General features: G+C 35.4%; 1 protein-coding gene across 2 annotated transcripts in view; it reads left to right on the top strand.

Moving 5' to 3' along the window:
- Window positions 1–16,191, top strand: part of LOC129231818 (solute carrier family 2, facilitated glucose transporter member 1-like) — a 112,896-nt gene that overhangs the window by 83,388 nt on the left and 13,317 nt on the right. For both annotated transcript variants that reach the window (XM_054866197.1, XM_054866199.1), the window contains exons 6-8: window positions 2,968–3,056; window positions 3,146–3,244; window positions 7,455–7,667. In XM_054866197.1, the coding sequence (XP_054722172.1) occupies window positions 2,968–3,056; window positions 3,146–3,244; window positions 7,455–7,667 (401 nt within the window). The remainder of the gene's footprint in view (window positions 1–2,967; window positions 3,057–3,145; window positions 3,245–7,454; window positions 7,668–16,191) is intronic.

Consider the following 16,191-nt stretch of genomic DNA (forward strand, 5'->3'; position numbering starts at 1 on the left):
CGAACTGAAGATTTCGACTTCGATCCCCCCCCCCCCCCCGCAAATTAAGGGTACCAAACTACACCTTTTGAGAGGTAACGCGATTCCGAAATTAAAAAATCGAGTTTTTCGAATTACCCTAATGTTTATGCTTGCTTGTGAGACTTTAATTCATAACTTATCATAGTACATTTTCCCAAAACGTTGTATCCCTTAGCTTGAAGCCTAAAGCCTCCTAAATACGAGGCTACTTAGTTGAATCAACTTTCGAACGGGTGCTTATGAGGAAGTGCAACCTGGTAGAAAAGTGGAGGAATCGCCCAGCATCCTTCACACAGCAGTCAACTCATCAGGCACGCCAGGCACATGTGCCGCTACCATTCTTATCCCGATGAGTTGAATCAACTTTTTAGTTGGTTCAACTCATCAGGACATTGCCAAGCGTTCGCTCTACGTACGGGTAAACTAGTTGAGTCAACTCGGTTCATTTTAACAGCATTGTGGAGCAGTTGCTCAAATAAATTTGGCTTATTAGAAGAAAAGTTGGTTCAACTAAGTTGCCTTGAGTGCCTTAGGGTTTTTTACTTAGTACGGTAAAGTAAAATATTAAATTCAAGGTGCAACAGACCACATACATAACCTTTTTGTGCACTAATTTAAAGCTAATGTGCTCGCATTATTTCAATGTTAATGAATTAGTTTATCAATGACTCTTTTAAAGTAACTGTGAATTATCACATTATATTCTCTGCATAGATACTGCATAAGAAATATCTTAAATGCTCTAATTCAGGGATCTCCAAACTTTTTGGCCAAAGGGCTACATTTGAAAATTTCTCGAAACTCGCGGGCAAGTACCCCCCCCCCCCCCAAGACAGAGATAGCTCATTATACCAATTATAATTCAGAATCTCAAATTTTTGCTACATTGAAACTAACTGTACCAAAAGTAAATTTTTAGTTAAGTGTTATTACCGCATTCACAGAATTCAAAACCAAGTTTAGAATTAATCTTCAAACTGTCAGTTCTCATCCTCCAGGTGCCAAAAAATGAGCACGGGATTTAAAACAATTTTCTCTGCTGGCATCAGAACTAACGTTCGTTAATCACTGGGCTCAAACAGTAAATAATCAAAATTACTCAAAAAATAGTCCCAAATAGATTTATTTCAGTAGCTGCTAAATCAATGACATTAAAATTTTAAATTAATATGTTATTATTCGTGAAAAAATACAATTCAGAACATGCTAGAAACATTTTGTATAACCTTATAATCCCATATTGACTTAGGAACATTCTCCAACATCTTTTTCCTGTAGGGGAGATTCGGAAGAAATCTGTCTCTCAATTTCAATCTCCTCCCCAATCGAACTTTTTGTATTGGGGCCTTTATTATCCTTAATGTCTAATAAAATAAAGAGCAAAAAATATATTTATATATTTTTTAATGTGTGATTAAGGAGCACATTCAACTCTAACGTATAAAATCAATTGTATCTACCAATAGCGCAGCCAGAAACTTCCTTTACCTTAACAAGAAGTAAATTTCTCGTTCCGCGACTGGTAAATAGAATTCGATCGAAGCGAACACAACTGAATAACAGAAACTGAATTACACAATGGTGCTAAACATTTAAACGATCTATATTGCATTTTTTCCTAATAATGTGAAAATTAGAGACTCACAACAGTATAATTAAACATAACTGCGATGGGGAGGTCCCGGGTGCAAATCCGGGTTCGGGCATGGATGCACTCTCTCTCTCCTGTCCTTGTCCTCCCTTTGTGTGAATGTGTTGTGCAGTGAATGGGTTGCCTACCCTATAAACGGGTCCTTATGGTATGTGTGTGTGTACTGTGGAAGTCGGACTTCACATCAAATTATGGTACAGTTGGAAAAGTGAAGCAGCGCACCCCAAATTGCCAACCCAGCTGGCACACGACATTAACAACATAATTAGTCATTATAACTTTGTTGTTTAATTGAGCTTTTTGCTCAATAAAAGGTAGAATAAGCTGGTTCGCTGCCGCGGGCCAGACTTCGTATGATCGCGGGCCACCTTTGCCCACAAGCCATAGTTTGGAGAACTCTGCTCTTATTTCAAAAAGTGCCAATACACGTCTGTGTTTAAAATCTAATGTTTGTTTGTCGTCATATTGAATCACTATTCGTTTGGGTCCCTGATCAGTTGACGACTTAGAGGTTGACTAGGACTTAAGGATTCAAGCTGATAACGCAGCGCGTGATGAAAGATGCTTCTGACACCATTCCTGCTGGTTTTTTATGTAAAATATCCCCCTGAATCCAAGTATAACCACCATTTCAGATCATTACTCATCATTTTTAAAAGATCCCCCCTTCCATTTTTTCTTCAGTTTTTAACAGTTTCATACCCATTATTTTCATTTGGAGAGGAAAAGAGCTTTATATTAACCGTTAACATTCTTCTGAAGAGCTATAGAGGAAAAAAGTTCAGAAGCATGATTATTTGCAGCAAAGAGGATGACTTAGTGGGATATTCTCTCCTAAAATATTTAAACAGTCATCAAAAGCGATCTTTTTTTTCCCAAAATTTTTTCATTTACTTTTTGGTGCAACCCCAAAGTATCGGCCTTACCCGTATCAGCTCCAAATCCGAAAATATGTTCATGCTGAACAAAAAATTAAAAAAGAAATCTTAGAAGCGCAACACATCACGTTTGATCCGCATTGCAGATTTGCAGAGGCAAGATCGTCCGGATACGAGAGGAAAGCAAAAGCACGATAAAAATACTTTGTTATACATTATGGTACATTTTCTACTTTTATAATTAATTATCTTTTTATTTAACGGGGGTTAAAATAACCATCTTTGGGTTTCTAAAGCAAGCAAAAGCTATGGCATAAAATAGGGGTAATATTTAAGTATCATTACCTTTAATCTTATTTTTCTTGGGATGTTTACAAGATGCTTTAATCTTTAGTAACACAGTCATTTCTTTCTCAGCTTTAACTTGGTTACGAGGAACTATTGAAGTGCATGATGAAATGGATGAAATGAGAGCTGAATATGAGGCAATGAAACTCGTACCAAAGGTAAATCCAGTAGCGAAGTCCAAAAACCCACAGTTTGCGTAATTTAAAACTGTTTCGCAGTCAACTATATTCATACTCTTTATTTACAGGTGACTCTTCACGAGATGTGGCATAATCCGGTATTACGAACTCCATTGTTTATATCAGTGATGATCATGTTGTCTCAACAACTATCTGGTATTAACGCTGTAAGTATTTATAGATTATGAGTAATTTTAGACGTCCGGGTAAAATTTGGTTCAAAGATCTAGTCCATCTCAATTGCAAAATTAAGTCATTGAACGCTTTCAATTACTTTTCTATAATTCAAAATTAGGAATGAATGGTCAGTACCAGTACAAAATTGGTTAAGTAGCTCAAAAACCGCGTTTCTCGGGGAGGGGGGATTCTCGTATCTTTTGATTGCGCCCTTGCTTATTTATTAAGCAGTTGAGGTAGGTTAAAAAGGCTCCTCTGACAACTGGTACCTTTCTCCAACAACTCCCTATCTTTTAGCTTGAATTACAGTGAAACCTGTGTAAGTTGACCACTTGCGGTGCACTTCTTTAGTGGTCAACTTATAGAGGTTGAATTATATGATAAGATCTAATTTTGTGCCTGAAAATAGCGATCAACTTAGACAGGTGGTCAACTTACAAGGGTGGTCAACTTTACAGGTTTTACTGTATTAGGATTGCTTTATGGCACAAGAGAAGTGGTTAGTTCTTCTCTGAATACATGTACATGATGTGATCATTGTCCGCCGGTGTGCCCCCCTCCCTAAGATCGAAGGCGCCCCCGAAAAATCGCGCCCCCAGTAAAAGCCCCCTAAAAAGGAGAAAAATAGTCCTCTAACCCCCCCTAAAAATTTCAATTGGCAGACTACGCCATAACCCCCCCCCCCCCTTAGGTGAGCACCCCTGGTCGTCCGAGTGAAAGACAGCTTTCCTAACCGCTGTCTCAAATGCGACTTTGACGAGGAGTACCTCTAATGAACATTTTCAACCTCCCTCGGGAGGAATTTTGGACAGTCATGAATGAGCGAAAATTTCACTCAGCCAAATACAAACGGATAGAAATTTGCAGACATAAGAAATAACATAGAAGTCCTTACTTGTAGACTCAATAAGAATGCTTATTTTATCTTTTGAATAAAGTCGTTGGCTCACTGCAAATGCAGTTTTAAGTGCACATATGTTATGCTTGTTTCAAGTGATACTGACACCATCTTACATCAAACTGAATTTTGAAATACATCTTAAATATTCATGGGGAGGAGGGGGGGGGGGGGGAAAGGATTCAAAGTAAAATTTATCGATTTTTCGGTAGCCAACGCAGTATAAAAGAACTTCAAAAAGTAAAATTTCTAAAAAGTCATTGAAAAATAATTTTCTTTTCACATTAAAATGGGTTTAAATCCTGGTAAATAAGAGTTTCTCCTAAACAAAACAGTGTGTTATTCAGTACATTGAATGCTCCTAATACGGTTGCCTTTACTTAATAATAAAACTACTAAAAATAAAAATAAATAAGTAAAGTTATTTAAAAAATTCGTTAAAATTGATGTATTTAAAAAGATGTTTTCGTGCTGTATTTTATCAACAATAACTTTTCTTTGCTAAGAAATGCTTTTTGAAAAGTTTAGTAATATGATGTCAGGTTTAGCTAGATTCCTAAACGATCGTAATTTTAATGATAATTAAACAAAGGATCACCAGCTGACATTTTGTTACTTTAATTCTATCGGGTCACCTAGTCCGGTAGAACATTTCCAGAGGCCCTGTGCCGGTATCTCTACTAGTAAACAAATCAATGTGCAGTCCTTCCCCTTTTTACCTAGTGCGCATTGATTTGTCAAGTGGTAGAGATACCAGCACATTATCTCAGGGTATGCCCGACGGTGACTCATGTCTTGGGATTCAAACACATCAAATTACAGAAAAGCATAACAGTGATTTTTCAGCTGGATATATGATAACTATGGGTGTTGAAAGAGCGAAGTTGTTTCCCAAGTATATCAGGGGTGCCCACACACCTAAGAGCAAGAGCACCCCCTAAATATCGCGTGTTCTTCCCCCCCATGTAAAAAATACCTGGCAAAAATACCCCCTAAAATTTCAGTGGCGCAGCCTGCGCCATGACCCCCCCCCCCCTAGGGGGGCACCCCGCGTATATACACCTCAAAGGAAGTATTTTGGTAGAAACAGTCTAGTGCAGCTCTGGTTAGTTGAGCTGTGACCTTGACTATGTTTACCTGTTTTAGGGGAGTTTAGTGAAAAATAGAGGTGTTTTAGTTGGATTTTAGTTGAAATATTTTTGAAAAACTACTAAGAAAGTTTCTCAACTCAGCTTAGCTCCAATTACCGTTCCCTTTTACCGAAACAGAGGTAAACATTGTCAGAGTTGGAGTTCAATTTCAAGGAGCCTCACATTGCATTCTTTTGCAATAGCGAGAAATGCTCCGCGTGGGCAAGATACTTTCCTCACTGTCACGTGGCAGACCTTCGCAGGCCCCGAGCCCCACCCCCAACACGATAATTCACTGGCAATTTTTGATTATTTCTGCTTAACTTTAGCTCTAGTTATACAAAAAATTCCTCGCCAAAAAAGTGATGAATAGCAACCTAGTTACATTGAAATTCGACGGTGCTATGAAATATCACGTGACAATCAAAAAAGAAAAAAATAACCACCTGTTTCTTTAAAATAATCAGTTATGCAACGTTTCGAAGCACAAAAAAATGCAAGTTACTGCAGACACGTGTTTCGGTGTTACAAGGAACACCTTTTTCAAAGCAAAGTAGTGTGAGCTTCTGGATAAAAACTCATCCGAGAAAAGCTCCTGTTTCATGTTGGCTACTTTGTTGGTACCAAACCTGTTTAATGTCAGGAAGTAACCCTGTTCTATCTCTATAGGATGTTTAAGCTACACTTTGCTAGTTCGATTTTCCTTCTCTTTGGTTATTAGAACGGTCGCAGGAGGTGTTGAATTCCATTCAAAGTTACATGCAATATACCGGCAGCCCGGTTGTCGGCACTCACAGCTTCAATAAGATGACATCTATGTATAACTGCTTCCATCTCAGTCATTCCTTATTCTGGACTGATGAGTTCAAACAAGGACAAAACTGCTGTCTCTGATGGGATAACCGGGCTGTTGGTATATTGTATGTAATGCTGCTTCAGCCTTGGCTTAGGGGTGGTAACTTACTGCTTAATGCCCAAGCTTTGCCTTAAATTTACGAGTTGAACCGCACTGTGTCTGTAGACTCTCGCTGGTGAGATAAATTTAGTTTATTTACCAGTTTGTTGGCGCTCTCAACTTCAATGACATGACATCTGCCTTCAGCTCGGTTGTTCCCCATTCCGGACTGACGAGTCCAAACAAAGACAAAACTGCAGTCTCTGGATGGGATAACCGGGCTGTCGGTATGTTGCATGTAGTTATGCATTAGTCCTGGCTTAGGGACGGTACGACTTTACTGCTGAATAATCCATTCAAAGTCATTTGCGCCAGCCCCTATTTGAACTTCAGTAAATTGGTTTCTCAACTGAATTTGAGTTTAGTCAGTACACGAATGGACTCATATTCATCATGAGAAGGACTAAAATGTTAAGAATTGAGGTTTTACTCTCTTTCTTTTGCTAATATCCTTAAGCAGGCAGATTCTTGCCTGGGAATCACACGGTTGAGAAACTAATAACTTCAGTAAATTTGTTTCTCAACTGAATTTGAGTTTAGTCAGTACACGAATGAACTCATATTCATCATAAGAAGGATTTAAAAGTTAAGAATTGAGGTTTTATTAGGCAAGTTCTTGCCAGGGAATCACACGACTAGTGTAATAATGAAAAAAAAGTCAAATATGTAGCGATTGAAAGAGCATAATGAAGCATGTCCTTCGACACATAAAACATTCGCCTTCGTCCCCCACCATCGAAATATAAGGTCTTAAACTATGGTAATATTTTATGAAAAGTCGCCACATTTTACGAGAAATACAAAGTTCTGCAAACTGATCAGAAAATTGTACATTGATTTCTTTATATGTGAATGAAGATACAACGACTGTTTAAGTATCAATGTCTAGCTAAATTTTACGACATTTTTTCAATGTGGCCTAGCTTTAAGACCTTATATTTTGATAACAGGAAGACGAGGGAAAATTATTTATGCGTCAAAAAGTATGTTTGCCTATGCTCTTTCCATTGCAACTTATTTTAAGTTTTTTCATCTTTACACTAACTAACGTATTGATTCCTGGTTGGAGTTCACGATTTTTGGTGCATGTTTGTGCATGATATCTGTAAGAATATTGATTTAAGAAAGAAATTTTCAATGTTTTTAGGGAGCGGAGAAAATTTCACAACTTTAATCAGAAATTCAAAGATGTCAATCATCTTTTTACGAAATTTCAGGCATTTTTCTTCTCAACTGACATCTTCCTCAGTGCTGGTCTCTCCATTGATGGCGCTCTAAACGCTACTCTAGGGATGGGAAGCATCAACGTTTTGATGACTATTATTTCTCTGATTTTGGTTGAACGAGCTGGACGTCGAACCCTGCATTTAGTTGGTCTTGGTGGTATGATGCTGATGACTGTATTGCTAACTATGTGCTTGGCATTGCAGGTTAGTCACTTTCATTTAACAATTTTCTTGTACAATAAAACACATTGGTTATCCTCACGAAAATAAGTGCAAATCATGTTCATAGCTTTCGAGTTTTCTTTATCAGTTTTAACAATTTCCACATAATATTTTTTTTTCTTATTGATGCCCCATTTATTTGTGTATAAGACATTCAACAGTTGAAATAAACTACCACTAAAACGAGCTGATGTGTGCATCACATGACTTCCTTTTACTCCAATTTAATGTCATTTTCTCATTATTGGCAGTTTTAATATGATTCAATAGTTTACTCTCTAAATATCACCAACAGTGGCCAAATTGGAACCAGAATTAAAAAAAAAAAAATCGCCAAATTTGTCGCCACGTTGGCGACAAAACTTGGCGACCAAAAGACTGGCGATATATCGCCAAGTGTCCGCAAAATTATAACACCACTTGAGTTTACATCGAAATTAACAATGATTTCCCCCCAAAAAGGGTCAAAAGACCCCCTTAGAAACACTCGAATACAACCAAAAGAGAAGGTCCACAACTAGATCCTACTAGGAGTTTACATACCAAATTTCAACTTTCTAGGACATTCCATTCTTGAGTTATGCAACATACATACACACATACGCACATACAGACGTACATACAGACGTCACGAGAAAACTCGTTGTAATTAACTCGGGGATCGTCAAAATGGATATTTCGGGTGTCTGTACGTTAATAGGCACATATCCACGTGTGGTCAAGTTGCAAAAAAAACTCAACATTCATTTGGTGGTGAGCAAAATGGAAATTAATGCCGATTTTTGGGTGAAAATTTTTTCACGAATACAATACTTCCTTTTTTGTAAAAGGAAGTAAAAAAGAGAATTGCCTTCTTTGTTGACTAGTAATAAGGATTGCAATTCCGCACTGTTTTTGGCTCTACTGGATTTCAGGATTGATATTTACTAATCCCGCAAGATCCCTCGGGATTGACAACTCTCAATTAAACATTTCATTCTTGCAACTGAGAGATGGAAAAACAAAATGCCTGAAAACTATGACATCTCATCTTTTGTAATAACAAAACCGAAAGAATTATGAAAATTATGGTCTTAAAATCGTACTCATAGTTATTTCTTTGTTTCTAAAAAGTAAGAACGTAAAAAAAAAAAAAAAAAACGATTTCAATGAATCATCTCCTTCATATGTTTAGTCAAGGAGGGGGGGATAAGGAGGGGGTTATAACCCCCCATGAAGCAACAAAATTATATGTATAAACACATAAATCGGCCTAAAATCGAGCTTTTTGGCCTTTAATTTCGAAACATTTTATATGAACCCCTCCATGGAAAAATATCTCGCTACGAGCTACGCCACTGATTTCTTTGTCCGGATCAAAATTTAATGGTGAATATAAAACTCGATGGAAACGTTTTCGTACTCCACTCTTGATCATTTTATGGATAATAACTATCCACTCTCAGCTTCGAGTATTTTAGCACTTGATCAACCCCTTTTAAGAGGCTCATTTCTTCATTGATTATTGAGTAAATTCCTTTTCCATTATAATTTTTCTTTGAACGAAACACTGAGCCAACCACGAATTTTTTGTGGGACTAACTTTAGTTCATCTTTTTATAATATCTTCGGTCAATCATCTTCAATCCTTTCTATTTCAGTATCCTTTCGTTTTGTACTTTGGTCACTACTAGGAGCGCATTACCGTTCTATGTATTATGGTTATGATTATTATTATAAATGTTTTTTGTTTTTAAAATCTAAATGGTTTAAAATTACTAATTGATGACGGTTTTATAGTATCACAAAATAAATGCGGAATAGACTGCGAGCATTCAGAGAAAGGGATGAAGACTTGATCCTAAACTTTGAATGAATATCCAAGCATCTTCTGCCTTTCACCTTCGATTTTGAGTATATAAACATTTTTTTAAAATTTGTATGCCTGATTAGAGGATGAAATTATGGTTATATACCGACTGATTACAATTTTTATTACATCAAATTTGAACGACTTTGATTAAGACTCCAATTGCAGGTATTTTCAATTTTTAGATTATGATTATGGTTACGATTACACTAAAAGGTAATCGATTACATCGATTTCAATTACGTAATTGTCGATTACTCCAAGCCTGATATGTATATTTATTTACATAAATCAATCAATAGATTATGACTATGATTTTCTCATAGCTCAATAGTTTTATAAAACTTTCTCTCTTTTCATTCTACGAAATCTTAAAGCGTTCCCTTATAATGACAACGCAGATGAGTACATTGTAAAATGATCTAACCATGAACTAGATCCAATAAGGGAAAATAAATAACATAAAATGGGGGGGTATCGGCAGTAACCAAAATTTGCCCCGAATGCTAAACCAAAGTGCATTTAAGAGAGACAGCTTCTTAACTTTCAGAATAAATTAAAACTGACTTCCTTGCGTTGTGTTTCATGATTCGTCATCTTTCTCTCAAAAAGACATTTTAATAAAAAGCGATTACATTCTGAATAAATTATCTTACTTCTTCCACAATTATTAGTGTTATTTTTATCAAAACAGTGTTAATCGGTTTTTGATCGACATCGATATCATCGAATCTCTATTAAACACCTATATAGTTGAATATTGGCTGAGCTTTCAAGTAAAAAACAGTCGAAAAATCAACTTCATTGTTTTATGCATTGACTATTTTATTATACAGGGGGACTAGAAATAATTTGGACGCGTATGATAAATTATAACTTAATGCTATTTAAAATATTACGACCAAACTTCAAAATAAATATGAATTTATGAATACATTTTTTCGTCTAATATATTTACAAATTTTCAACGTGACTATACCTTTAGCCTTAATACAGAGCTTTAAAAGTGTCACAAAATTGTCGACTGTGGGCCGCAACTCACTCACTGATATTTTATCAGATTCCTTGCATAAAGATTTCTTTAAAGAGGCCAAAGTTTTATGAGGTTTAGCACAACACCCTTGTCTCCAAGACCTTCTTGCAGGGCCGTAGACAGGGTGGGGACCGTCGGGACAAATCCTCCCCCGAAATTTTAAATTCTCTCCAAAAAATAAAGAAACGAAGACAATCTAATCAAAACTCTTCCTTCGATTCCTCCTTCATTATCACTTGACCTTGTTATACAAATCTTCTTTCATTCAGACCTCTTTTCGCCACTCCCTCCACACCACCATACACACAATTAAAAAAAAAAAAAAATCAAAAAGTCCTCATTTTTTCACACCTTGGTCCATTACTGATTGCTAAAGACTCTTGTTAACGGATAACAATTTAAAAACATTCTTTGATATACACTTCAACAAGAGACATAACAGATTTACATGATCAAAACTATCATTTTAAATCCTAGCATACTTTTGATTACATGCTTAATTTTGTAGATTTTAATAAAGTAAGCCTTTAAGAATATTGATTTGTTTTTTGAGTTGGTGAGTGTAGATTACTTTTAAACTGTGTCTATTTTCACTTATTTGCTTGAAAGTTATTCTAAAAGCCCCCGACGCATGCATTTGTAATTGCAAACATGTAATAAACATTGTATCAAGTATTATAGACCTTAAAAGCGTACGCAGTCCTCTTATTTTGTGAACTCCCTAATAAATAGTTCCGATGGAATATAAATTAGTTATCAAATATTAATGAAATAATTAATTAAAATAATTATTTGATACGAATTTTTCAAATACATTGTTGTTTAATTTTTGCAAACAACATAATAAACATAATTTTTAAATACTATTTTCCCACTTGATTACATGTCCTGGAACCATCTTTGCCTCGACCATGTCCCTTCCCGAAAAAATATCCTGGCTAGCGGTCTTGCCTTCTTGCACTGTTGAACCGCGTCAACGACCCCGGCTTTGGTTGGATATGTACTAGTGGAAAAACACCACTTGTTTTTATTGATCAAGGGAAAAGGATTAATCAATAATCGTATAGCAAATTCATTTTGGGAGATGTTGTCTGTCATCGGTCGGAAAAGTTCTTTGGAAACAAAAGATGGACCTTCCAGCAGGATTCCATACCTGCACACGGAGCTAAAAGCGCTCAAGATAGGTGCAAGACACATTTTCCGGACACCATTGGAGCTCAAGAATAGCCACCGTATTTTCCTGATTTTAACCCAACGAACTATTCTTTCTTGTTTTATCTTGGAGACAAAAGAGTGTGCTAAACGTCATAAAACTTTGGTATCCCTAAAGAAATCCTTATGCAAGGTAGGGTCTGGACGGGTAAAGTGGACATAAAATCGTACGTTTTCAACTTAGGAGGATAATAAATACAATAAATTCTTTCAACACTACAACTTTTTTTGTTGTTATTTTACATAGCATTATTAAATAACACAGTATGTTGAATTTTATGAAAACAAATAATAATTTAAGTAGTTTTATGACTTTCTTTTCCCTATATATTTATGATCACTTTAACCCATAGTGTGGAAGAAAGGTGACATAGCATGGTGTAAAGTGGTCATAGTTAAAAATAGATGCATAACCATTTTAAATAACCCCAATATTTGTATATTTCGGTTGTTTTTATAGTTACAAGTATATGCACAAGTATATGCGTGTATACACGAGTATATACGTGTCGTGTAAACATGAGTAAACACGTTCATATATGAGTAGATACGTGTATACATCAGATAAATGCATGCACGTGCCTACTCAAGTATATACGTGTATACACGAGTATATAAGCATGCAAACTTGATTACCTACAGGAGTGTATACGTGTCAACACGAGTATATACGTGTCACGTGCATATACGAGTATATAAACGTATAAACGAACATCAGATGTGTGTATACACTTGTATCTTGAGTATATACGTACATACCTGAGTATATACGTATACAATAGCCGTATATACGCATATACAAGTGTATATACATACATATACGGGTACACATGAGTTAATTCGTGGGTACATCCTGCGCGTGTTTGGGGTACGTATCTACTAACATATATATGTATATGGAAGCACGAGTATACACGTATGTATACGTGTAAACACGATTATGTACCTGTGTAGACGTATATTCGTACATTTACGTGTATACACTAGTACATTTATGTATACACGAGTATATACGTTTATATATATGAATGCCTACAGAGTGAATCGAAGCTCTTGGGCAAAAATCTAAGGGGTGTGACAGGGGAGGATAAAAAGCAAAGAATTTAGGAATTTATGGTCGCTAACGCACTACATACACACAAAGCCAGAAACTGGTGAATGCAAAACAGGTCACAAATTTGTTGCACAAAGACGATTTTACCCAACGTATTAGTTTAAGAAACATTTAGAGTAAGTCCGGCGATCTTGCCCCACCTTAGCAGAAACTTAAAAAAAAAAAAAAAAAAAAAAAAAAAAAAACTGTTAACGAAAATTAAAACATAATTCCTCCCGCCTCTCTTAATGTAGGTCCAGATGCTGTGTAAAATTTATCGTGGCTAAAAACCACGAATAAAAGTTTTTATTACAAAAAACAAAACAAAACTGCAGCTTTGAGGCATATTACCTTGACAGTCAGACAATTCGCCCCACTACACCAGGTAAAACGCCCCACTTGACCAGCATTGCAAAACTTGCTGCTATTAGTAAGAAAGTGTATTAATTGACTAAATTAGTTGAAATAAATACAAATTATAATGTGGGCAACTAAATGAAAAATCAAAATCAATTTAATTCTAAACTGCAAAAATAGGTTAAAATATTTTTTTAACCTATATTTGCAGTACCTATATTAACCTAAATTTAAATTGTACATTTTTATCAAAAAGATTAACCGCAATTACCACTGCTACAAAGGAAAATAATGTTTTTCCTCCCTTACGTAAAAGGTTTTAAACTGTTATAAGTAATTTCCCTACTCAAGCTTCACCAAAATACACGGTCTCGGAGTAACGTAGTTTCTTATTTTTTATTTCGTAGCTAAGAAATAATTCATGATTTCCTTAAATGCACATATATTTAACTCACAATGACGCCAAATATTTGCCTCAATCCTCTATTCTTTATTTAATCGATTTGTTTCCATTTAATCTTTATATAAACAATAGTAATGGAAATTAAATAACACACCTCGACTTACGCGAATTCGAATTACAATCTCCTAATTTGGTACCATCAACGCGTAACTTTGAGGCATTACGGTATTGTACATCTGAAAGGTAAGAATAAAGTTACGACCCCACCTCAGGTCGCGACTCAATGGTTGGAAAATACAGTAATTTGAAGCAACGTTTTTTTCAATTAAATAAGATAATTTTCAATGCACAGAAAAAATATAAATATATTTTAATGTTATGCAATTACAATCAGAAAATAATCTTCAAATGTCCCTAAAATTTCACCCTATTTGACGAAATGACTTTGAGAATAATGCTCAGATTGATGTTGTTGTCAAATTGCGTAAATGTTCCGTCAAATTGAAAAAAATTCGTGATTGGTTTCTGACTCAACTAAGAATGAATCGTAAATGACGCAAGTTGTCTAAATATTCAAGAATCCATGAAAGGGAGCGATGCATTTCTCAGAGTATGGTGTTTTTCTGAGAAAGTAAATTTTTATAAAGAACGTTGAATTAGCGCTATATTAATCAAATGTTTGCAAAGGCTTGTTTCTGTTCTTCAGTTTTTATAACATTTTCTAAACTTTTGACACTGTCCCAGTTCAACTAAAAACAAGTATGCTAGGAACAATTTTTTCTTTTCTTTGTACATACAACTCCCCCCCCCCCAAATGCAGTCACGTACCTAAATAATACATAGCTATATTAGTTTTTTGTCATAATAAATAATGCTTCAGACAAAGTAAAATATATTACATGTGGGGCATATTACCCTGTCAAATCATCAGTGGGGCAAACAAACTTCATTCAGGTGGGGCATATTACCTTTTTGGCAAGGTTAATTGCCCCACCACCTCTTGTTCAAACAGCAAGCAATATGGCTGCAATTAATAGTAACAGAGCCTTCTTTATGATACTCGTTTACTGTATAAACTGATAATTGAACATAATATTTGAACGCTAGTTAATTAAACAAAAGTTCTTAAAAGTAAAATCTTAGATCAAGCGTTAAAAAATGTTGCTCTTACCTTTCACTTTGCTCTAAAGCTGTAATGACTTTTGAAAAATCGCTGAAAATGGCTTTAGTATATGCGTGTAGCTTCTTAATACACAAATCCCCTTGAAAAAGTTGACACAGGCGCACTCTGTTGTTACAATCGTGAAATACAGTTACTGGGGCAATTTATCAGACGGGGCAAGATCGCCGGACTTACTCTAAAGCAGTTGTTAGAAGTTACGGCCTGTAGTAGCGCTAAAACACGCATCACAACAAAGGCGCAGCGGTTGATGAAAGTTTTTCAAAAGTCTCGTTACTGCAACATACGTAGAATGCTTTGTGACTGCAACGCATGGTTTTCAGCTACTGGCCGTAAATTTCATCAATCCCCTTAAAACTTTCTTAAGACCTGAAAAGTTGGGTAAAATTGTATTTGTGTAATAAATTTGTGAAAAGTTTTGCATCCATCAGTTTCTGGCTTTGTGTGCTTGTAGTGCGTCAGCATTGTGTTTGTGACCATATTTTCCTTATGATTCTTGCTTCTTATCCATCCCTTTAACACCTTTTAATAATTTGCCCAAGAGTTTAAACTCACCCTGTATACATGTATATCATATGCTTGTGTGTAAGTATCTACTCGAGTACGTACGCGTATATTCGTGTCTATCTGAGTATATAAATGTTCGTATATAGACGAGTATATACGTGAAAAGTCGAATGTATATCTGTATAAATAGAAAATACTTGCAGATACCCACATACATATTTATTTATTGGTGCATTTATGTGAATAAGTATATATACGCGCCTGCACGAGTATTTTTGTATGCATACGCTTATACTCGTATATTTAACCCCGTTTACTGTAGAAACAACACATATTAAGTGAAATTAATATTTAATTTATATCTGCCTTATCCTTAAAGATTAAGTTACTTTAAAAGACCAATATTCGTTTAAACCTAATATTATGACCACTTTACCCCATCTTACTTAAATTGTTCTAAAAAATTATTCAAAATAGATTCAGCTAACTGCTAATGAGTAAGAGTTCTTGAGACACGTAGGAAGCTTCCAGTGCAGTCAATCTGTTCATAAATATAACAAACAAAATTTCCCATGGAAGTTAAAAGAGGTGTTTAGATTATAAAATTTTTCATATTCACAAAAAATATTTTTTTTTTAACCAAATAACATTTTGCCAGTTGTAAAATTTTGTATTCAAAATTTTGTTTCTAACTGCCTTACTCTTAAATAAAATTTTCACATTCATTCGAACATTTATTTCCAAGCTATAGCCATTTATTTGACGTATTTTACCCCATTGATCACTTTCCCCCAATCAGACCCTATGGGATAAAGTATCAGTATGTGAGTTTCGGCCCATAGCCGAAAATTTTGTGACACGTTTAAAGCTCT

This window comes from Uloborus diversus, chromosome 10 (genome assembly GCF_026930045.1).
Source record: "Uloborus diversus isolate 005 chromosome 10, Udiv.v.3.1, whole genome shotgun sequence".
Taxonomy (NCBI): Eukaryota; Metazoa; Arthropoda; class Arachnida; order Araneae; family Uloboridae; genus Uloborus; species Uloborus diversus.